We start from the raw sequence: 23,119 nt of genomic DNA on the forward strand, positions 1-23,119 counted from the left end.
CCACTTCTTGCCTTTATGTTAATTGAATAGAAGGAAATACATAATAGGTATATTAAACTCAACTATTATTTAAAAAAGGCACCCTGAAAGTCATGCATTTTGCAATGTATCTACTAAAATATAAACTTGTATTGAAGGAAAAATATAAACATAAAATGCTCATAATACTAGGTTAAGTAGTAGAGTAGAGTTGATTTAAAATGAACATAACAGAGATTGTACTTGAGTTAAGCAGATTTATTTCACATATGTACACCTGTGGCTGACATCCAGACAGTGATCAGTTACAGAGAGGACCAATCACAGGTTCTACAGGGGCTAAAAGCAAACGTTACATTTCTTGATTGAGTGCTTCTTTTAGCCAACCTTATTCATCCATACATAGTCATCTCTTCTGAATTAAAATATATAGTTTACATCGTCTCATCATTCAAGAGTTTAACAGAAACTCAAACAACATCACTTGAAAGTCAGGATGGGTGTCACACGGATACGTGCAGAGCCCCTCTACCTCTCTGTGTTCCTATAGGCCATGTGACGGATGTGGAAATGGCACCAGAGCTGATATCCCTTCTTCTCACTCAGGGACTCTTCTTGTTAGCTGGAGACAGAGTGAGTAATTCAATAAGTCAAGTATTCATTTATTACTTTCCTTTTCAATCATGGGGCAATTTTTTTCTTCTAACTTCCCCCAGCCACCTCCACACTGAGAATCAAAAAAAGTGATTCAAGTTCTGCAACTTCCATCCGTGGCAGCCCTCGTTGTCTTACTGCAGCTTAATTACAAAAATATTGGCGCCGTTTTCTGTAAAGATTACTCACTGTAGGAGGCCCTCCGTAATTTGGACCGCAGGGTTTGTCACGGGAAATAATACAATGGAACTGGGCTTTCTGTATTAGATTTTCTCTTTTAGCCTCCTTGACATTTCAAGCTGCATGAACTAATACATCTGTTATTTGTTGATCATTTGATTATTAACATACTTCACAAACCAAATCAGCGGCCCTGCTGGAGACACAGACACAGCTCAGCAGACAGTCTGGGTTTTCTCTCGCCTGCCACGCGCAAACGCACTCGCTAAAGATGCACAATTCAGCCCTCGGTAAAAAAGGAAAGCTGGGGAAAAAAAACATTTATCTTCCCCTCCTTTGAGCGTATGAGCACTCTGACACCGGCATGGAACAAAGCCCGTCATCACATTCTAATCTCGAATTTCAGGGCTTTTATTTCACCCAAATGCCACCCTGCTGGCCTTGTAAATTATTGACAGACTGACACCAATGCGAAAGGACACATAAAAGAGGCTAAAAGCTCCGGCCCTGGAAGAGCTTGTCCTCTCCTATTGCCATCAACAGGAGAGCGACTCTGCTAATGTTCCCTGGGAGCTCACGGTAACTTTGAGGCTGAAGTGTCAACATATGACTCCTGACCTCCAGCTGCATCACACAGGAGAGATATTGGCCCCTTGGTCTGTATGAAAGCCCTAGTACAATCACAAGGAAATGATGTGAATTATCTGATCAAATGATGAAAATGTAAAAGCAGTCAGTCACACATGGTTAGTATTGCATCCAGCCTTTCAAAGTCATTCCGATTTGACTATTTCTTGACATTTCTCCTTTTAAAAAAACAGCATGGTGGGTGGCTCGGCGTGCACTCATTTAGTTTGTGTGATGAAAAGTCAACCGTGGTAAGCCGTGAGTCAACTAGAAATCCAATATTTGTCAGTTTTACGTCTCCTCACGCCTACTCCTCATTTAGCTCAAGAATAAGATGTTACAGACACAAATAGGAGCAGACAGTTAGGATGAATAAAATAACTAAAAAACAAACAAATAAGTGAGAGCAGAGAGGATGAGAGAGAGTGGGCAGAGATGAGAAGCGGTGTTAGGAGAGGGTTTTAGTTTTCTACTGCTATTTAATCCACCTCGCTTTCAGTGCTGGCACCCTCGGGGCGCCTCAGTTTGTCCACCTGTTCATTCATCTGTCCATCCCCACGCCGGTCCACTGAGTGCATGCTTACACCGTCGTCGTCTTTCTCTTCTTCCTCTTCCTCCTCTACGTGGCTGACCACCTGCTCCTCTTCCTCCTTCTCCTCCTCCCCCTGCACCTCCATGCGGACCTGGTCCTTCAGGTCAAGGAGCATCGTTGCAGCGGTGCCGTTGTCTCCATTGATAACATGAACTACATCAGGCTCTCCCATTGCATCCTGGGAGCTGTGGGGTCCATCTTTGATTGGGGACGAGTTGGCGGACTCGTTACTGACGGGGGAGATGTCGCTGCTGCTGGTGGTGTGGCTGACTGGCGGAGAGCCGGGTACCGATGGAGGCTTCAGAGGAATCTGCCAGGAGGGGATTTTAGGTATAGTGGGAGTGGAAGGGAATTGTTTCCTGTGAAAGAGCGGGAAAGAAAAGAGAAAAGCATGATCACAATGTTATTAAAAAACCTCACTGTGATCATTAGAGCTTTCCCATAATGTAATCAGGCATTCTGCAACCACAAAATACATATAGCTTTCTAAGCCAACAAAGTGTTGACTGACAGCGTATCCTCAACACTAGTTTACATTTGAGCATGCAGCAACACACGAAGCACACTATGTCATTCTCATCATTACAGCAGAGAAAATGGCTTTCCCCCCCCAAAGAACCAGATGTTTGTCACACCTGGCAGAGATGCTCTAAGATTTTTTTTTAATTACATCCACTGCAGCTTTTAAGATCAAAAAGACAACGCTGAATCGTAATGGGATAAGCACTTCTGGGTGTTTTAAAAAAAGAGAAAAACAGTTTGGAGATGATTTGGATCATTTGAACAGGAAGGGAACACGTTTGGAGACAGATGGTGATTCAGAGCCTTTAGTTTGTGATTCAAGCCTTCGCCAGAAAACTCATTGTGAGAGTCAGGATGAAGTGAAGAAAGCAAATGACAAAGGGATTATTGCTGATTAGAATGTACGAGGGGAACAAAACACGCTCAGCCAGACAGTTGTGAGGTAATTTTCGTCCTCGCCGGGTTTCTGATGTACACTTTTACTTCAGGCTTCATTATAGACGCTGATACATAATCATGCATGCTAATGGCCTGACTGAGCTGGGTTGGGCCTAACTAGAGTGAGGAACAAAGAAAGAGAGAATGAGGGGATGTCTGGCATTACACAAAGAGACCTTTGACAAAACCAAATATTGTACACCTTGTATTCAAATGTAGCAGGTAGGATGACAATTTCTCCCGACTACAAACAATCCAAGCCAAGGTAAGGAGGAAGGAAATAAGGAAGAAAGAGGGAAAAGGAGAAGGAAGGAAGGAAGGTAAGGAATAATAAATGATGGAAGAAAGGAAGAAAAGAAAATAAGGAGGAAAGAAGGAAGGAACGTAGGTAAAGAGGAAGGCAGTTAGGAAGTAAAGAAGGAAGGGAAGTGAGTAGAAACAAATAAAGGAAAACACAAGAAAGGATGGATTTAATATGAAAAGTAGGACAAAATGAAGATAGAAACCAAAGGAAAGAAAAAAGAAAGGAAAGAAAGAAAGAAGGTAAGGAGGAAGAAAGAAAGGAGAGTAGGACAGAATACAGAGAAGAAGGAAAGGAAGAAGGTAAGGAGGAAGAAAGAAAGGAGAGTAGGACAGAAGACAGAGAAGGGATAGAAGGAAGGAAAGTAGGATAGGATGAAAAAGGTAGAGGAAAGGAAGGAAGGAAGGAAGGAGGGAGGATGAAAAGAAAGAAGGAAGTAAGGAAGGAGGAAGGCAGGTAGGAATGGAGGAGCTAACCTGAACCCTAACCTCGCTGGGGGAGATACCGAATGATAAACAAGTACCTGTGTTTGATCAGGAACCATAACATCTCTCTTGGTCTGCGGTGTCAGTTTGCATCCATAACAGGACTGAAGACGTGTGGTTTTCTTGCTTACCAACAAAAGCATTAATACAAAGAAGACCAGCTGATGCCTGCAGTATGCTAATCGACCAAGGCACTGTAATCAGTATTATAACCTCTAGCGCCTACATATTCAAGTTGAAGGATTTAGCTTTAAGTGTGCGAGTCGTTTGGAAGAGCAATGTGACATTATGTGTTCTTTCATTTGATTTATTCAGTCACAAACTCAAACTTTCAGACCATAAACCACAGAAGTGTACAGTGGAAGTGGGTATGCAGATATAGATGTATAATAGGGGTTTTGTAGTTTTGTAGTATGTTGCTTCTTAGATTTTATAAAATATATAAATAATGAATCTTAACTAAATGTAACAACTCACAGTCTTCCTCAGTACATGGGACATTCATGCTCATGTGCAACATGTAAGAGTACAAAGACAATATTTCCTACATGAAACTGCTCCCACAAAAGAGGCATAGGACACATTTTCACTGAGTTGGACAGTAAATTCAATATATACCTTTTAAAAAGAATTAATTAAATTAATCAATTCATTTGTGTCCTTATCTGTCATGTGCAAACCAAAAATAAATAGAATAAATGTCATTTCAATGTGGCAACGTCAGATTATGTGGATAGTTGACACATATTTAAATGTTATGTACACATGAAATATGGCCTAAGTGAACAATGGTTCAAAAGAAGTGCATCCAGGAACATTGAGTGGTTGTCCATTTTCTCACACAAACACACACACAACTTTGTTACCTGCTGAGCAGTAAGCCCTTCAAAGAGACGATCTCGGCCTTCAGCTCTCCAACGGTTTGGTTGTCCAGGACACGGTGTGTTGAAGACGAGGTCTAGAGGAAACACACAAGACACACACAACAAATGTCACAGACACACACACACAAAACTGTTCAGGTCACATGTAGGGTCAACACACAAAGTCAATACACAACTTTCAACAACTCCTCTGTGCTCAGTCTCAACAACATGAAATCATAAAAAAAGCTTTGTATGAAAAAAAGCACAAAGGGTTCAAGGTAAACAAATATGGTAAATGCAAATGCTAAAAGCCACATTTTTTTGTGTGGTCAGGTCATTCGTCGCCATAACAACTTCACAACGGCTTACGGCTGGTGATGACAGAATGGAGGACTAACAACCACAGCCACTTTTATGGCGTTGACTGCTCAGAAAGTCCAGTGAGTGTGAATCATGCTGTTTTTACATAATTTTCCATACTATCTAGAAAAAGATTAGGCCAGTGTCTTGTGTTTTGGATAATGACTTTATCTTGAACAATGGTCACATTCATGAAGGTAGACCATAGTTTGTTCTTTTTTTCTTTTATCAAAGGCATGTGTTATCACACACACGCTGGTATGGCATGAGATGCTTCAGGCTATAAAGGCAAGTATTTGAATGGCAAATTGCTGCAGAAAATCTGTCTCTGCAGCACCTTTTTAGGGTTGGGCATGACCTTACAGAGCTATGAAATGACAGGTTTGGAGAAGTAGAAAACATCGAGGCAGCTGTCAATTGGGATGATAAAACAGAACTGGGGCAAAGTTTTGTGACTCCTGTGTCACCACAAAATAAATGGAAATCCTACACAATTAGGCCAAGAGTGGAGGTCAAAGTCAATCTGAGTTTGTGAGATGATGACTAAGTTAAGACACAATAGGAACATTACTACCATCCAAAACCATTGCATTTTTCTTTTGAAGTACTGAAGAGTTGCACTGCTTCTAGCCAAATGAAACCTGTAAAGAGGCACCATGAGAAGGCATTGCTTGCCTTAAGTCTCAACCCAAAAAAGATTGGGAACCAGTGATGTAGATAATTGCTCCCGATCCGCGATGCATTGCTGAATAAAAAAAGAAATATAACAAACATGTGCGAGAACAGGGGGAATAGACTGATGAGACCAGAGGGAGGAGAGGGAGAAGACATGGGAGAAAGTGGGAGAAAAGAAAAGTAAAAACTGTAATTAAGACTCTCCTGACTCACTGGAGGAAGCTTGTTAGGAAGCCTGGACCCCCTATCGAAGGGAGAGGGATAACTTGGACTCTTTGCCTTGTAATTAAATCTAAGAGAAATTAATTGAATCACATCTGAAAGGGATCAGACTCATTTACAGTGGAAGGAGGGAGGCAGAGGAGGAGAAGTGAAGGGAGACAGAAAAGGAGGCTTTTTTTTGGCTCTTATCGACTCCTAAACCTCGCTGATAAGCAGCCCTGCTTTAGAGGTGGTGCATTGGAGGCCTGCTGAAGACACTCTTATTACAGCCGTCACCTCATTAGAACCATCTTAATCCCTCGCCTCCCCAAGGCACCCGTATAATAAGGCTGGATTCTGCTTCTCTCTCATTTTACATCGGAAAAAATTAATTGCCGTATGGGCTGAGCTAAAAGACTTCCAAGGCAGAGAATCGACTTAAGAAGTATGCAAATTGCTCCAAATAACTAGAAATTATTTCTATATCACTTCACATTAGAAGAAAAGGCTTTAGAGAAGGATTGTTAACCGCCAGCTCCATAATGTGCATTATCTTCCAAGCAGCACTATACAATATCACACATCAAGCCTTGTCACACAACACTTCCACTGACATATGTCTTATTAAGTCTGAAGAAACCTAATTAAATGTTGGGCCAGGACTGGATTTCAGCTTTGAGATACATTATGAGAGTGTGTACACACATTGTGTAAGAATCTTGTGTTAAGTGCACTAGCTGCTTAGGTGGAGCTGAGTGGAGGGGTATCAGTGACTGGAGAGATAGAAAAAAACACAGCTGACTTAAAAAGCCCCTCCTGAAGAGCTGACACATATCCCAAAGACCGCACTGTGTATATGATGTGATGTTTTAACAAAATGATGACCAACAACTTCTGCAGTTACTTTTGCAGCTTTCTTGCAAAAGAATACCTGTCATCAAGAAGATATGTCTTTGTTACCAATTTTATTAAATAAATACTCAAAAGAAAATTATTATTTTCAAAGGTTGAATGCTGCATATGTGACTTAAATGTAATGTGTATTATTTCTAAGACTTAAATGTTAAACTTAGCAGTTCTCCTGCTGGTTTCTAGGATTTAAGCTTGTAGCTTTGAAAAGGTCTGTCTGCGTATATTTATGACTTTATACACCATTCAATTATTCTACGCAAATGTCGTTATTCATTGACCCACCTGCTCTCATTGACTAAATAAATGAAAGCAACACAACTGCTTAATTAAATCAAAAAGTATGAAAGTTTCAGAGTTGAGTGGAAATGTCTCTGCTGCTCTTTCCTCTGGGGTTTGACTTCTATCATACTTCCTGGTGTGCAGGTGCAGGGCTCTGAGAGCTCTGTTTAGCCAAAACAGTGGAGAACAAAACTCTCAGCTTGGCACTGCACATCCCAAAAATCATCATGCATGAACAAACAACCAACAACCAAATGAACCCACCAGCCACAACCAAAAACAGGACTAAGCCCCGATGAGAGAAGCCACCCAGTATCAGCCACCAGTGTGATGGCAGGATGTGATTTTGTCGTGTAAATAGTGTACATAGTAAAGATTTGCTGGTTTAAAAGCCTTGTAGCTAATGACTCGGATGGGTGCCTGGGTGTGAAAAGGGTTGGCCTCTTTCTGCTGGTTAAGTAAGTGGTTCAACAAAAAAAGAAAAAAAAATGTATCACCAGCAAAGAAAAAAAAAGACTATCAAGTCTAGCAGCACCCAAGGACGGCAACGCATCTGGCTAAATGAAGATAAATGCCTGTGGACCATTAGCAACAAGATAAGATCTTTAACAAGGCTTGTTTAAGAGTGTCTGAAGGCAAATTAATTCACAGTTACTCTGCCGGCAGACAGTGTGTTTTCGTGTAACGCATGTATATTTATGATGGAATTAGTTTCAAAGGAAGTCCCCAGAGGAGTGTTTTTGAGTGGAAACACTGGTACAGTGCAATTGATTTTACTCTATTTATGCACTTTCCCACTGGCAGTTCATCTCCCGCATACAAGGAGGCGGTTTCTAATCTTCTATGTACTATCCACTAATAAAGACAACGATCAGTGAGTTGAGACAGCAGGGAAAACACAGTTAACAGGCAGATTTGTAATGATAATGGATCACAAATAGACTGGGCTGTTTAACATCAGAGCTGAATCATCTCATCCTTGGAAAAATCTATCCTGAACACCACTGGTAGAACACAGCTGCGTGACTTTGAGGAGTCATGATAACTGAGAAAATGGTGAAAAAGAGAGGAACTGTATCCGGCGCTAAAATATGGAAATGTGTAAAATCAGCGTGTGCTGCGTGTGTGCACATGAGTCATCTGTCTGAGCTCACTTCCATAATGAGGTCCCCAGTTTAGGGACAGTAAACGCACTCCGCAATTGAGCGGTTTCCAAACTACGAGAAATGTTTACTTAGCAGCTGAGGAAACAGAAGTCTCCATATGTTTCGGGTTAAAGGCACATTTCCGCGTTGAGAGGTATAATTGCTAAGCGTGGAGCACTTTGAGCGGCGTGGTGAAGCAAACCCTGAAAGCCACAAACGGTGAATGATAAGTAGCTCGCCAGCTCCAACATGTGTTTCTCATCAAACATCCAGGACCTGAAAACAATTTCCCAATTTCCCCCGTGGCCTGAGACAACAGAGGGCCTTGTGCCGACTCGCAGGGAAAATTTAAGATCAACACTATAGCTATAAAGCAGAGTTTATGATTTGTTTAATGGGTGTTTTGATTTGAATTATACTTTTTATACACTACTGCTGTCCAACAAGGCACTTATAGCAAATGAAGTAGACACTTTTTAATCCAATCTGTGATTCGGAGATGACAAATGAAAAGAAAAAAGCATTCCACGTCCCTTTATGCTGGAGAGAACTCATTGTTTGATGTGTTCCTACAGCCTGTCTGATAGGAAACTTTAGATAGATTTGAGACCAGCTGACTTGGGCCTCTTCTGCTTTGTACTCGCTCAGAGGGACTGTGTGGCTTAGATCTTGAAACAGCCAAAAATGAGCTATGAGTCGTCAGTTTTTGATGAACCTCGTCCAGGGAAGAGATTCATATTTTTTTTCTCCTCTTTTGTGCCAAAGCAGATGTGTCCGCATATGTTTTCCTGCGATTTCCAGATGCTACAGTGAAACACCCATGTGCTTAACAAGCTGTGGACATAAAACATTGTCTAAGATTGTCTCTTCCAAGGCACTTTTTTTTAAAGCCCAGAGATCATAAAGCAATTTATGAGCGGTGTTATAAAAAGCAAGCAACATTTCATCTCAGCACATAAGTTTTTAGACCAATCACTCACACCGTTTCACCTAAACACTTACAATTCTGAGTAGATTATGAACACTGTCTATAAAAATCAAGGCGAAGAGGAACGACAATATGGTTAAAGATTATGGTCCAATGATGAGATGCACCATACCTTTTTGCAGCTTGTGTTCTGATGATATACAGTATAATAAGGCTGTCCATCTAAGGTGGTTATGACTCGGGGAAGCACGGGAGGTTTTAGTACACAGAGGCCTCGAGAAACCTTTTCTCTCCTCATCAATCTGCAGAATTCAACCTGCAACTTTACGTTTACGGAGCTCTTCTGCAATTTCAGAGTTACTGCCTGTCTAGCTCTCCTCAAAAACATTAATCATACGTAACAAACCTTGAAGGTGCAGTCCATAACTTTCATGCTCAAACTACAGTTAAGATGCACTTCTTGCCAGTGAGGTGTAAAGTTGTTTCAGCTCATTGTGGTTAGTTTGGCAAAAATATAAAATAAATCAGACGTGCCAATTTCTGCTGTAACTAAATTAAAGTAAAAACAACTACAGCTCTGGAGAACGATACTGTGATGTGAAGGTAGATTTTCAGATGTTTAACTGAAATTGCTGACATCATAGCAAACTGATTGTGCTGGTAAGAGAAGAGCACAGAGTTGCTGATGAGGTGTTTTAGCTACCTGTGATGAAGTCAGCTCTTGAGAAAGCTCCTGGATTTTCTGCTGCTGCTGGATCAGGAGCTCCTGGACGGAGACCAGAGTCTGCTGCAGCTGGCTCACTGTGAAAGCAAGACGGTAAATTCATCAAACTTTTTTAAAAAAAGAGAAAGATTATGTTGTTTTGGTACCTCAGAAGTTAACATTTTCTTTCAAGTGTCGTCGACAGAACAGATGAGACTCAACTTGTGTCAATGATCAAAGCCGTCCTCTAAGAATTGTAATCAAAGTTAATACTGGGTAACTTAAGTCGCAGCTTTTTGGTCCGAGGCGCTGAGGGTAGAGGGGGGGGGGGNGGGGGAGGGGAGGGGGCACATAGGATGGAGATATTAATCTCTAGTGCCTGAACTTAAATCAAATAACAGTCTCTAACCTTCCATTATCCACCCAGACACTGCCTTCTAATGCATCTTAAATCCTCAAACGATCAACAAAGGAAAAAACAAGGCTCTCATTTGGGAGGAGGCTGCCAGACAAAATGTCCCCCCTAATCCTAATAAATATTGTTCTTTTTCCATTGACTTTGAAGATTGAATTAGTTCAAGTGTTGGTGTTGGACGAGGGTGTATGATTTCAAATAACACCGAGCACAGTTTGTTGCCCCCTGCTTCCAGTCACGCGTGTATTACCAAACAATGCATTAAGTTTCCCCGAGCTGATTATATTACAGAAAACCAATAAACATTCATATAAATCATGGGCGTGTAAAGTGTTAAATCAAGCCTAATAGGATTAACATCAACAGATATTGTGGCGGTCCACTGCTGAGGTTGTCAGGCCAATGGTTAAAAGCCTGAGCTGCAGCCGGCTGGACGGGATGTAAAGAACCCTCCTCTCACATTAACCCGGGACAAAAGACAGAGCTCGGCTGTGTTTCTTTTGAAAAACCAACACACACAAGATATTTGATCTTAAAAAAAGCTAATATCTTGTAGTAACACCTGTGTTTAAAAGGGTGGAGTAGTATCAATATAGGTGGGGTGCTGAACGTTTGATCTTTTCATGCGCGCAGAATCCTTTAGAACACGTGTTTGAGCAGGATCGTTGGTTGGAGCAAAAAAAACTCATTGTGCAATCAGTTTCAGTTTGTTACTGAGTTTGTGCTCCAGAGTGTGACCAGCCTTTCTGAAGACGGTAGTAAAACTAAAACACCACGGCCATCCCTGCTTAAAAAGGTGTTGCTATGACAGGGTGTGCACGCTAAACCAAGAGCAGCCCTATTAGTCTCTGATTCCACCTCACCACAGAACAGCTTATCCAGATGTGTGTCAGTCTGCCAGCCTGTAATACTGTGCCTCCTGAATTACCACTGGCACCGCTTTTTCAGCCACTTCAGCCAAACGCTCCAAATCTTTTCATGTCCCTCCACAAAGTTAACTCCTGGACTCTTCGGACACTTGACAAAAATGCATAACTTCTCATCTTCGGTTATCACAGATATGGAGCCAAGAATAATGAAGTCAATGACTTTGGCCAGGCATGAATCAGAAGGAGGCTGTAGCCGGGGTGTGTGTGTGTGTGTGTGTGTGTGTGTGTGTGTGTGTGTGTGTGTGTGTGTGTGTGTGTGTGTGTGTGTAGAATCAGAGACAAGATGTGTGAGGCTTGCAGCTGCTGCGAGGACGGTGCACATTGTGTATTCAGTAAATTATTCAGTAAATACCTCGATATAATGTACACTACATATGTCCAGGCCTGTCTCTGTCTTTAATGGCCAGCTGGTCACCAATATGGCTCCCACCGACAAAGAGTGCCCAAACAGCCGCACAATTCCATTACAGCCTGGGTGCGCTGAAGTAGTTCCAAGATCCATTCATTAATTGTCTGTGTGAAGTTGTAGGCAAATCATAATGGGAGTCAAGGCCTCCTTACTCTCGAGTTGGGGCTGGCGAGAGAGACTAATGTGGTCCCCATTCAAAAGGATACATCACCTCATTGCGCCCGGCACTAGAGAAATACATGAACTTTAACAAAAGGGGGTTCAAGCAATTGGCAGCAGCGAGGCAGTCGGTCGCTATTACTCAGTGCAGCGAAGAGAGAGGGAGCAATAGGGAGAGGAAGACAAAGGGAAAGCAGAGGGAGAAAACTCTCAGTGTAATTGCAACCCCTCTCCCCAACTGTTAACTACAACAGTCATTAACTACAATAGCAGCTTGGCTACTGCAGTCATAGCAAATTAGTTCCCCACACTGGCTGAAGAAAAAGACTCATGTTTTGTTTTTTTCCACTGGAGTCTCACCTACGCGGTGTAAAGCACAGGAGGACTCTCACTGTGAAATCCTGTCTGAACCGACAAACAAAACAGGGTTTGTAAGTTGGCAAATCTCCAGAAAGTGATAAGTACACGAAGAACAGGCAGTGAAATAGACAGAGGAAATGTGTTTGCATAGTTGGGAGAAAATGACCATAAAAGAGCGTGTATTTGTTAATCAGATTCAGGGTGGCACACCTTGCACGCGATCGCACACAATTGCTGCCCTACATCTACCTTAACCGGCCAGAAAACAAAAGCCTGGGTGTGACTGGGAACAATGATAACAGCACTATTTTCATCCTCACTATGTCGGTCCGTGACAGGAGCAGCATAGTCAAAAAGGTAATTTGTTTTAATTTAGAGATGAAGGGGGAAAAGTGACAAAGGATGGTTGTGTTAGTCTCGCAGCAGCTCAAAACCCAGTAAACACATGCATGGTGGTAATTCATACCATTTTTAAACAAAGATACAATCACTTAATTAATGCAATATTTAGCCAATAAACTTGTGAGGTTATTGCAAAACACCTTTAGGATTTAACATCTCAAATCGAAAAATACCTACATAAGGAAAATGCCATCAAAGAGTTAGTAATTCATTCACAAATTCTATATTTTCAGAAATGCCTTAAATATTTGATCTTATTTCCAATTACCTAATGCCTTTGAGTTATTTTACTTAAAGCAGGCTTTGAACAAACAACGCTGCATATTGTCGGCTTTACAAAAAATGTATATCACTTTTTATCTTTTTAAATACAGTAAACTCTCTGCAGGCATAGGTTTAAGCATGCGTCGACAGTGTTTGTTTAGTTACTCTCACTGACTATGGGCGACAAAACTTCTTCAATCCAGCTTTTAGTTGTTGTGTGAGCTGTCTTTGAGTATCCTGAACAAATATATTCATATTTAACTTTCAAAACGCTAGTTTCAGCAGTCATTATTTCTAACCGACTAGCTATCTCAAATGGGAATTGATACCTTTCCGGTGAAAACATACTCCAGTTCAACAGGACTGCTAACGAGACCAAACTTTCTCAGAGTGCCTCTCTCATTTACGCCTCCCTAGATTTTTAATTATACTGACGAAGAGCAAGAAAGCATCTTTCTCCCGGCTTCACTCTCTCTCCATGTCTGACAGCGAGGTTGAGATTCCTCACCTGTCCAACACGGGAGCCGCACCTGTCACCGTGCACTTAATCACACTAGGGCCAGTGCCGAGCCCAGACGCTACACAGTGGCATGCCACACGCACATCCTGCACGCAAAAGCACTCACACATACAAACACACACACACACAAATACGCACAGAAAATTAAAATGAACTTTCTCGCAACCTACAGGGAAGAGGGTGGATGACGATGATGGTGGTGGAGGTTTGGATGGGGGTGATGTTGGTGCAGGGGGAGACGGATGGAGGGGGGGGATGAGAGAGGATGGGTGGTGGGGGGGGAAAAGTTGTCATTTCCCAACTCCTCATTAATATTCCGAGGTTAAGAGCTTTTCAGCGAAACGTAATTAATTGAGCCCGAGCCTGACAGTAAACAAGCAATTTCAAATTAAAGCGAAATGACAGCGGCGTCATTTGTTAAAAACGTGCGGGGGCCCCAGATTTTGGCGACAGATAAATGAGGGAAAATGTTAAGGAGGGAGAAAGTGATGAAGATATTAATCTTCACCTGTCTGTGTCAGCGTGCCACTCATTGCCGCAATGTTGCTCTCCATCCTCTGCAGATGCTTCTTGTCCTCTCGGCGGCCCATAATGAGGGGAAGGATGTATTTCTGCAATTAAAAGCATGGCACAATATTATAATTCTCTCTGGTGGGATGGGGCAGAAGATGAGGAAAAGACAGGGCCACCTAGACTTGGCAGCATAGGGTCAAAAGCATTGTTTTATTGGACGAGTGCCTCATTGTCTAAACTGCCTGATTATGTGCATGTTATTTTTTTTGTGGCAGAGTGCCCAAGCAACTGATAAAGACATGTCCACACATCTAGTGTTTAAACCATTAGTTGATTACAAAATTAACCAACCTTTTGATTAACCATTAGTTGTTCAAGTTACTTATCAAGCATTTATGTCAAATAGTTGCTGTTTCAAGATTTGCTGCCACTATTTCATACCATTGTTATTTAAATATCTGCTGGGTTTTTAGTCTTTGCTCAGAAAAAAAAAACACTTTGAAGATGCATCCTTAAATGTTGTTCACAGGTTTCTATATATAAATAGACAAACACATAAAACAAATATATTTATACTAATCTACAATGAATCTGTTAGTTGAACCACTTCAAACATATTTTGAGCAATATACATGAATAAAACCCAGGAAGGGACAGTGAAAATAAGACAGGCCTCATGGGGAAAAACATGGCGATGAACCCTGAAAATAGTCTAACAAAACCCCAACAATGTCATGTTGTTTATCGTCTCTCTGCTGCTAAATAAACAGAACTCCACCAAAATGATATGTTTGTCTGACAGCCAAATGAGGAGGTTTGCTATCCAGTGTGAGTGTCAACCAGATGAGCCGCTGGTGAGTGTCTCACTGAATCCTTTACATATGAGCAGATCCAAGCTCACCAAATAACATCAGAGTTGATGTGGTCCTAGAGGGCCGCACTGAACTGCAAACGTTTGTTTGTTTAAAAGCTGAATAAAGGCGACTTAATACCTCACAGCCGGTTTGCAGCCCTCAACTGCCCGAGCCGGGTTTTCCCTCCAACTCAGGTGGCAAGCCGCAACACCAGTGCAAGTAATAAACACTTTTCAGAGAAAAAGATTAAATGAGTGTCAACACGTAGTAATTAATAAGTGGGTTGCTGGGAGTGTGATGTTTACAAGGTGCGCCATAACATAAATAAAGTATGGGCAGAAGCCTGGACATATGGTGCGACTGGCGCTACGCTCCAATGACATGACAGCAACCTGTGCCGTCCCGCCGGGGTATCCCACCTCATAGGGGACCAGTGGCTGGCAAACCCTTTGGCACGTATGAAACAGTGTGTGTTTTCCTCAGTGGAAGAACACAGAGACAAAGGGACTGGGCATGTGCATCCTTATAAAAAAGCTGCGTAAAATGGATGAAATAATAGGACATAACAGGATCTATAGAGAAGTCAATATGTCCGACAGGGTCAGGTAGGCATATGCAAGTACATGATACGCGCTCCAATTCTCTCTCGTGCACACACAGAGGGAACGGCCTGTCATCCGGGCAGAGAGCTACTGCTAGAGCTCCTGTCCTCCTCTAAAACGAGAGTAATGGCTTCCACATGCCACTCAGACTACTACTAACAACCACTATGGGATTAATGTCACCGGGGACAAGGGGCCTCATGAGCTCATGTTCAAGGGCTGCTAAACCCGATAAAAAACCAGGGTGATTATTTTTAGACGGTAGGACGTCAAAAAAATGGTTGTGTGCTGTGTTGGCAACTATATTTTTTAAAGGAAACAAAATGTATATGGAGAGGAGGAGGGACGGGGAAGTTAAAAAGAAGGGCTTCAAATGAGATCATGCTTTGACGTAAAGCAGGGTGGCTTTAATAACAAGACCAGAGTGATGTTACATACTGCAGAGGCGCCTTCTATTCTAGCACCATCATTCATCATGAACTGATGTACTTGCAAAGCCCACCAATTTTAATGTAATATCAGGGAGGCAGTACTGACAGATCTTAGGATGCAAAGGATAATTTGTAAAACAAATTTTAGAAAGATTACCTGTGAAAAAAGTCAGTGAGGAAACATAAAGAGCAGGAGAAGCAGGGTGCAACTTACTTTGTAAAGCTGATGAAAGCCAAAGGCGATGCCAACCATAATGATGGTGAGGGCACCATAGTCTCTCCATCTGTAGACTGTGGGACCTGAAGGGGAGGATAAGTTGTTTGAGGTTAATGGGAAGTTTAATTTTAGCTCGAAAGTTTATATCATACATTAAAGTTTGTAATAAACATTTGTTAATGCATATTAGATTTCGTTATACTTTTTATGTCCCTCAATGTCACATAATCATTGCATGGTTGTATTCTTTAGATGCTGATGGATGGAAACAAGTTGTGCTGCATCACATTACTGTGACAATGTAATTTATACTTGCTCTAATTATTGTAATGTTATTTGTAGTAGATTAGACAACAAAAGCACGTTCGGAACATCTCCTAAATAATTCATTTTAGACTCTAAGAAATAAATGGAAGCTAATGGATGCCTTGAACTACAGTAACAAATAGATTTATCATCTCTTACAAAGCACAGCCATCTAGTTTGTTGAATGAAAATGAAATGTTTAGTTTAGACAATTTGTACTTAATGCAAACCAATAATGTGTTCCTTTAAAATAAAGATATCGTAAAAATAAATTCATAAATGAGCTCAATGCAGTACAAATGCTGTTCTTTTCATTACAATCAATCATCTATTTATCCATCGAGCTGTTTACATTCAACTCTGACCTATACAGGGTTAGGTAAACAAAGCATCACCCACTCTATCCTGCTCATCCAGAAAGGACACCATTGTCTTCCACTTATTTAGGGGTTGGGCCTAATACAGTGTTTGCAAATAAATCACTAAAATGGACAGGAAGGTAAGTCTTTGTGTGTGTGTGTGTGTGTGTGTGTGTGTGTGTGTGTGTGTGTGTGTGTGTGTGTGTGTGTGTGTGTGTGTGTGTGTGTGTGTGTGTGTGTGTGTGTGTGTTTAGAAGTTGACTGCCTTGCTGAGTGACAGATAATGTGAAAGTGTGTCATTGTGCAAGCTGTCATCTGGGTAGGCCAACTGTCTGTCAAAGTGGAAATTCCCCACATAAGAGAGGCATTCAACTGAAAATGTCACTAAACAACAAACAGGTCTGCAGGAAATATACTGTGAGCTTTTTCTTTTAGACACTCTGGTTGTGCCCAAATGAATATAAAATTATTAGCGGATAAGCCACTAAAGTACGCCACTGATATTCTATTACAGGTCTGATTTCACCTAATGGGTTATGTGGGACGCGTTTACTGGCTTGAAGTGAGCAAACCAGATTGATCTTGTGCCTTAACACTTGTGTGATTTGACATGCAAATAAAATGAGAGAGCCACTGTCATGTTGGACTATATGGTATTTCTCAAGGTGAATGCCATTTTATTCTTCTTACTCAAGGGCACGTTTCATTGCTGATGCAGCATTCAGGGATGAACCTCTAACCTTTCCAATCGAGAATTTTGAGTCATTCTCCAGCATCCATATGGTAACCACATAAATTTGGGTCTTCATCAACATTATAGCTGCAATAGACTGTCACCTATCCCAGAATACCTTGCTTCTGAAAGGCCTTGGAGTCCTTGGGATAGGTGGTTGACCCTGAACAAGCCTCACTGCATCACACAGTGTCTTCACCTGCTCTTTCCCCCCCGTTAGGACCTTTCATTCTTCCTCTGTCTCTCCTTTTTCCTCTACCACTTCCACTCTGCCATCTTCCTTTTTTTATTTGGTCACTTAAGCTGTGGAACTGTGGTATCCATCCCCCGTTTTTCCAATCTCCTCTCAAATTTATTGGGTTCAGTGGAGGCCTTCCTGTCCTTCTACCGCGTGGAAATAGAGATCAGAGTATCCATTACTTCGACAGAGATGGATGCGGGTCCCCGTGCACCGTCCCCATAACAAGGACATCAAAGGGAGGTAGCCCCCTCTTTTCAGCGTGACCCCCCATACAAGACTCCCCGCTCTCACCTCATTATGCAGCTCCCTTATAGCCATTTTGATATAAAAACCCCCCACTATGGACGGAGAGCCGCGAGTCTCTCTAACTACATGGCCATCCCATCAACATCACTTTCATTACAAAACATGAGATGCCAGGGGAGTCAAGGACAGTGTGGTAATAAATGAGGGTGGAATACATCTGGAATCATTGTCATATGGGTTAAGCATTACGCGGACTTCATTCTGCATTGGTAAATCAGTGGACAGCACTCATAACCTCCTGAGGTAATAAAGATACAGGTTGCAGTGTGGGGTCTTCCCAGTGTGGACCCCTTTGAAACAGAATGGCAAGAGACTTCATGAGCTTGTGCTGTGCAATTTCATATCCCTGTCCCGTCCCTTCCCTTCATTGTTGTATGGCAACATGTATGTAAATATTCTGGTTTTGATACAGATAATCCTCTTAAAGGGGTTTTAAATTAATAGTAACAAGAGGGAAGATGTCTAACAGCAAACCTGATTAAGGTTTTTTAGACTTCTTTCTTCAGATAAGAGTGCAGATAAGTATTAATATTACATATATGCATGGTATCAAAGGGAAGAAAAGGATGTGTGCACTCACTATGTGGTGCAAGAGCCAGCTGAGTGGCATGGTGTGGATGTGGGGGCCCCACAGGGATCAGAGCCAGGACTTCTTCAGTACTTCCAGAGCGCTGGATGGCCAACTCTACCTCCACAGCCGTGAGCCCTGGAATACAGACACACACGTTAGAGACATTTGGAGGAGGTACAGTCACTGTGTGTTAATGGGAAACGCCAAATGGCTCCTTCGCTATCATAATCTATGCTTAAATACTTCCCAAGCTGCCCACAAATCTTTTAAGTACAATTTAGAGAAAGTATGACAAATGTTCATTCAATTTTGCCTAACCTCCTCAAAAATGCATTTTCATTTCATAATTCAGAAATTCCACTGAGAGTTTCCGTTTCAGGGACATCCATCAAAGGCAGATAGCGCGGAAAGGTTCACACAATGAAATCTGAAACTCTGCTAGCCTATTAACTGCCACCAAAGGCAAAGAAAATAAGAGTCTGTCCACTTCTCCATTTATATTTCCCATGTGGAGATTTCATACACCCCAGACAGCGAAAATGCATTATTTTAATTTCTTCATTGTAATGTAAATGTATTACATAATTTTGCAAATGCCAATATAATTTAATCTTCAGATCTTTTTAATGATTTTAGTGATGATTAAATTGCAAAGGGCTCCCTGATGGAGAATCTGAAGGGAGGAGAGAAAAAATCTAATATGAACATCTCCTTTTGTGGCAAGAAAGGATTTTATTTCAGGCACCATATGCTGTGGGTCTAATTTTCTAATGAGCAACTTGGCCTTAACAAAAGAAAATAATGACAACTATTGATGAACTACATTAAAAAAAACATTAACCAAATCATAATAAACAAAGCTGAAGACTAAGAACCAAAAGAAATGACAGTAATATTAGACAATTATGAGCATGGTTTACCTTACGATAAAAAACAAGCTAAGTCTGTATCATCATGTGGTCCATTGCTTATTGTGGTCTAACAGAGTATCTCTCTCACTAACATCTCACTTCCTTTGGCCATTTCCCTTGCTTATTGACAGAAAACCCCCTTTGTAAGAGAGCCTTTTACCTGCACTGTTCCCGGAGGATTTAGAGAATTTACACAAGCTCAGAATAAGCTTCCTTCATCCTTTCCAGAGAAATCGAGCAATTGGAAAAGGTTCAGTTGCAGAGGTTCAAGAGATAGTCCAACGTTTTCATTAAAAGTAAGTGCTCAGAGCCAGATCCTAATATCTCTGGTACTGACCTCCAGGGTGGTCTTTACAAGAGAAGCATACCGTTTCACCCAGGTGAAGTATTAATATTATAAACTGTGTAAACATGTACAGAAGAGCTTTTAACTTCTTCAGGTTTTTCAATATTTCTTATACTATGATTCAATTATCCTCCCGTTTCAGTGATCTATTGAACCTTTGCCCGTATCAGCGGCACAACATCATGGAAAAAAACCTGCGCTAATCTACCACACAGTTTGTGCCAAGAGGAGGTCCCTCCCGTCACCTATTTAAATGCTCCGAGGACTTCAAATGGCCATGAAAATGGTTGAATAATTGAAGGCAAATATTGGCCAGCCTGTAGTCTACAGCCGGTCCTGAGTGCCAGGAAGTGGTGAGCGCCATGTGCTGAGTTTGTGCAGTCAGACTGCACTGTCAAATAAGCAATAATGTGTCCCCGGACTCCTGATTCATCTGACCACAGCAGACTACATGGTGGCAGACTATTGAGTGAGACATGCAAAGATCTCCGTTTCACTGAATGAGAGGAAATAAAAACAAGCTTCTTCCTTTCACCTTGAAATGTAAAGTCTTTTGAAAATAGAAAAAACACATTTATGCTGCCATTGAGCTTAATGTATGTACATCTTAATGGCTGCTCACACCTCTGATGTTGTTTATGCAGCAAATGAAAGGTTTTGGTAGCTTGCATTAAAATAAAATACATGAAAAATACTAAAGCTGTTTACTAGTCAAATTACAGCTTGTTAAGTTGTGTTGCGTGCTCTGATCTGTTTATTGTTGAGGTGAAGACAACAGCAAATGAAAGAGCCCTTAGATCCAAAAGAAAAGGGAACACGGTGAAAATGAGTTTTACATATAAAAGGAAAAGACCAAAAAGCGATTGGGAAATTTATTATGGGTTCCAAAACCTGTGGAATGACCCCTGGACCCCTATTTCAGATCGACCTGTGGTGAGATGAATTTTTTAAGACATAAATTACACCTAATGACGACACCATAAAAAAGAACAATAATGGAAAGCTATTCTGTATTTCATTATACTGTATTATTTGGTGCACCTGATACACGCAGGACCTGTTTATGAGTCACCGTATTAGCAGATGCTCAGCCAAAGCATTTGCTTTGACCTTGCCATTCTCATTGGGGCATGAAATTACGGTGCTGGCACCTCGATATTACAGCTATAAATACTGTAAACTGCATATCTGGGCTACGTTTTCTATTGTCTTTCAACATAAACCTGATCGGTATTTATTTAAAGGAAAACCCATTGCTCGTCAGGTTATTTACAGCTCTATTTTCACTGCCTCACATTCTCTGGGTATTTTTAAAGGGCAAACAGGCAGCGAGGCTCTTACATTAAATCCATTTCTCCAATTCTGGCACTTCTGGACTTTATGGGTCAACACATAGGCCGGACAGCCAATTATAAAAATTGCTTACTAAAATATTTTCGGTGCTAAAAGGTGAATGACTTCTTCACTGTCGTCCCAAGGCCTGAATTATGAAGTTGCCCTTGAGTGAAAATTACTTACATTTTGAATATCGTATTTAGAAAAAAAAGAAGGCATGGCGGGGGTCATAAATAGATGGAGGTCAATGGGTTATTAAGAAGTAGTCAAGTGCAACTTCTCATGCGGTGCTGGAGAAGGAGATTCTACATGTCATTTGGTGAGGTACAACTGCTTGAAAATAGCATGCCCTAAATAATGACCACTCTCATAGAGTATTCATTTATGTATTAAAAAAGGGGACTCTGCTCTCATTTCCCTGCTTTATCACCTTGTACTGATGACAAAGTAGGCAAGGCCTAGGCTAGGTGGCGCCGTGGAGTAATTTATAACCACATCAATCCCTTTACCTTCTATGCAGGCCTTGGTCATTGTCATTTTTGTCCGAGAGGTGAGTCACATAACCCCACTTACAAGCAGCATCCTATTAATATCTGGGATGATGAACCTTATCCTTACCCTTACCTTCAAACCAGGTATGGTAATAGACCAATAGCCTACCTGTGTTCCCTGTGACCCTCGATCACTGCCCCTCTAGTCAGGGTTAAATCTATTAGCATTATTTATTCAACTCAATAACAATTGGGACGGTATAAAAAAGAAATAATTCAAGCTATCATTTATGTCTCAGTGACAGAGAATGTACTGTGCCTGTAATGCATTTAATATTGTATTTACCTGCATGCAACATTGTCTGTGTACTCGTAGTGTTTTATTTTCCCATACAAACTGCACTTAGTTTGGTAATCTTGGAGAGGCTGAGTGATGTCAGTTTAGGGGCCACGGTCAAAGTGACATGTTGAAGGCTGGAAAATGTGGTTGACTTTGTCCTGGGAATTTGATTTTTTTTTGGTAATTATGTGTGTAACTGCTAATTGTCTGGGCTTAATGGCGGTGCCAAAATGGGGCCCAACGCTCTTTAGTTGTTACATCTGTTAATTGTAGAGGACATGGATGGCACAATTCACTAGATGAGACTGGAGCACATTATATTTCACTCAAACACAATAAAATTTACTTGATCTTGGCAAGGAACAAATAAAGCAAAATTGCCTCAAGATGGCTGCAAGACAGTTTAAACGCAACTCATTTCCCGACTCCTCTGCAAGAGAAAGAAAAAGACATCTGGGTTTGAATGAAGATTTATATTACATCTAAGTGACAAAGTTTCAATATTTCAGCCAGTTTATTCAACAAGGACTCGAGAAGGGCAGATAGAAATATTGGACTGCATAATTGCCAATTCATAACCTTAAATTGACAGTTGAAGGAAAACAGAAAATTATATATTTCAATGAATATTGAAATAAACCACACTATTAGGGTCTCTTTGGAAAAAAAGAGATGTAACTAGAGAGGCATCCTTCAGTGCAGATTAGGGCACAAATGCGCAGGAAAATAATATGCAGGAGCGAGATTATTGTGTAAAGATTCTGCAACATGCAATCAAAGTGGGCCCTATTTTCCCCTTCATCAGCTGTCCGGCGTAAGTACTGGCAGCAAGAGGAATCCAATTTAAAATCCACTCTACCGGGAGATGGTATTGTTTCATTTTATGTGTGCTTTGACATTTCTGCCTGTTAATATAGAGTAAAATCCAGAAGTATTTACATAAATATGACATTAAACTGTATTAGAAATTAAGACTGACACATTTGCTGTGGCGAGTGAGGGAGGAGGATGATTGAGTTTCTAGGTCAAAGGGTTGAGAGGACAATACATGCTGGTTACAAAAACGGGGAAACCGTGAGTACTGGCTTGGTGTAAATCAATGCCATAGTCTAATATGGCAGAAATTAGACGGATACAAAAAAGCAACTCAAAAATCATGATGCCTGATGTTCTCTTTGACTATCTTGTGCCAACTTATTTCATTTATTTTAGTCAACAGAGAAACTTGATTTTGACACGTACTTTTTTACCTTGAAAT

At 41.1% G+C, this 23,119-nt stretch overlaps 1 protein-coding gene across 3 annotated transcripts in view; it reads right to left on the minus strand.

Annotated features, from left to right (window-relative positions):
• Nucleotides 1-222: 222 nt before the first annotated feature.
• The window catches only part of pex14 (peroxisomal biogenesis factor 14), a 45,017-nt gene continuing 22,120 nt past the window's right edge, over nucleotides 223-23,119 (minus strand). For 2 of the 3 annotated variants that reach the window (XM_010781184.1, XM_010781185.1), the window contains 7 exons: nucleotides 18,448-18,573; nucleotides 15,920-16,005; nucleotides 13,814-13,916; nucleotides 9,848-9,945; nucleotides 4,645-4,736; nucleotides 1,929-2,391; nucleotides 223-601 (listed from right to left, as the gene is read on the minus strand). In XM_010781184.1, the coding sequence (XP_010779486.1) occupies nucleotides 578-601; nucleotides 1,929-2,391; nucleotides 4,645-4,736; nucleotides 9,848-9,945; nucleotides 13,814-13,916; nucleotides 15,920-16,005; nucleotides 18,448-18,573 (992 nt within the window). In that variant the 3' untranslated portion in view covers nucleotides 223-577. The remainder of the gene's footprint in view (nucleotides 602-1,928; nucleotides 2,392-4,644; nucleotides 4,737-9,847; nucleotides 9,946-13,813; nucleotides 13,917-15,919; nucleotides 16,006-18,447; nucleotides 18,574-23,119) is intronic. The other variant, XM_010781186.1, reaches the window with a different exon arrangement.

This window comes from Notothenia coriiceps, unplaced genomic scaffold (genome assembly GCF_000735185.1).
Source record: "Notothenia coriiceps isolate Sejong01 unplaced genomic scaffold, NC01 NC01_scaffold00022862, whole genome shotgun sequence".
In the NCBI taxonomy this organism is placed as follows: Eukaryota; Metazoa; Chordata; class Actinopteri; order Perciformes; family Nototheniidae; genus Notothenia; species Notothenia coriiceps.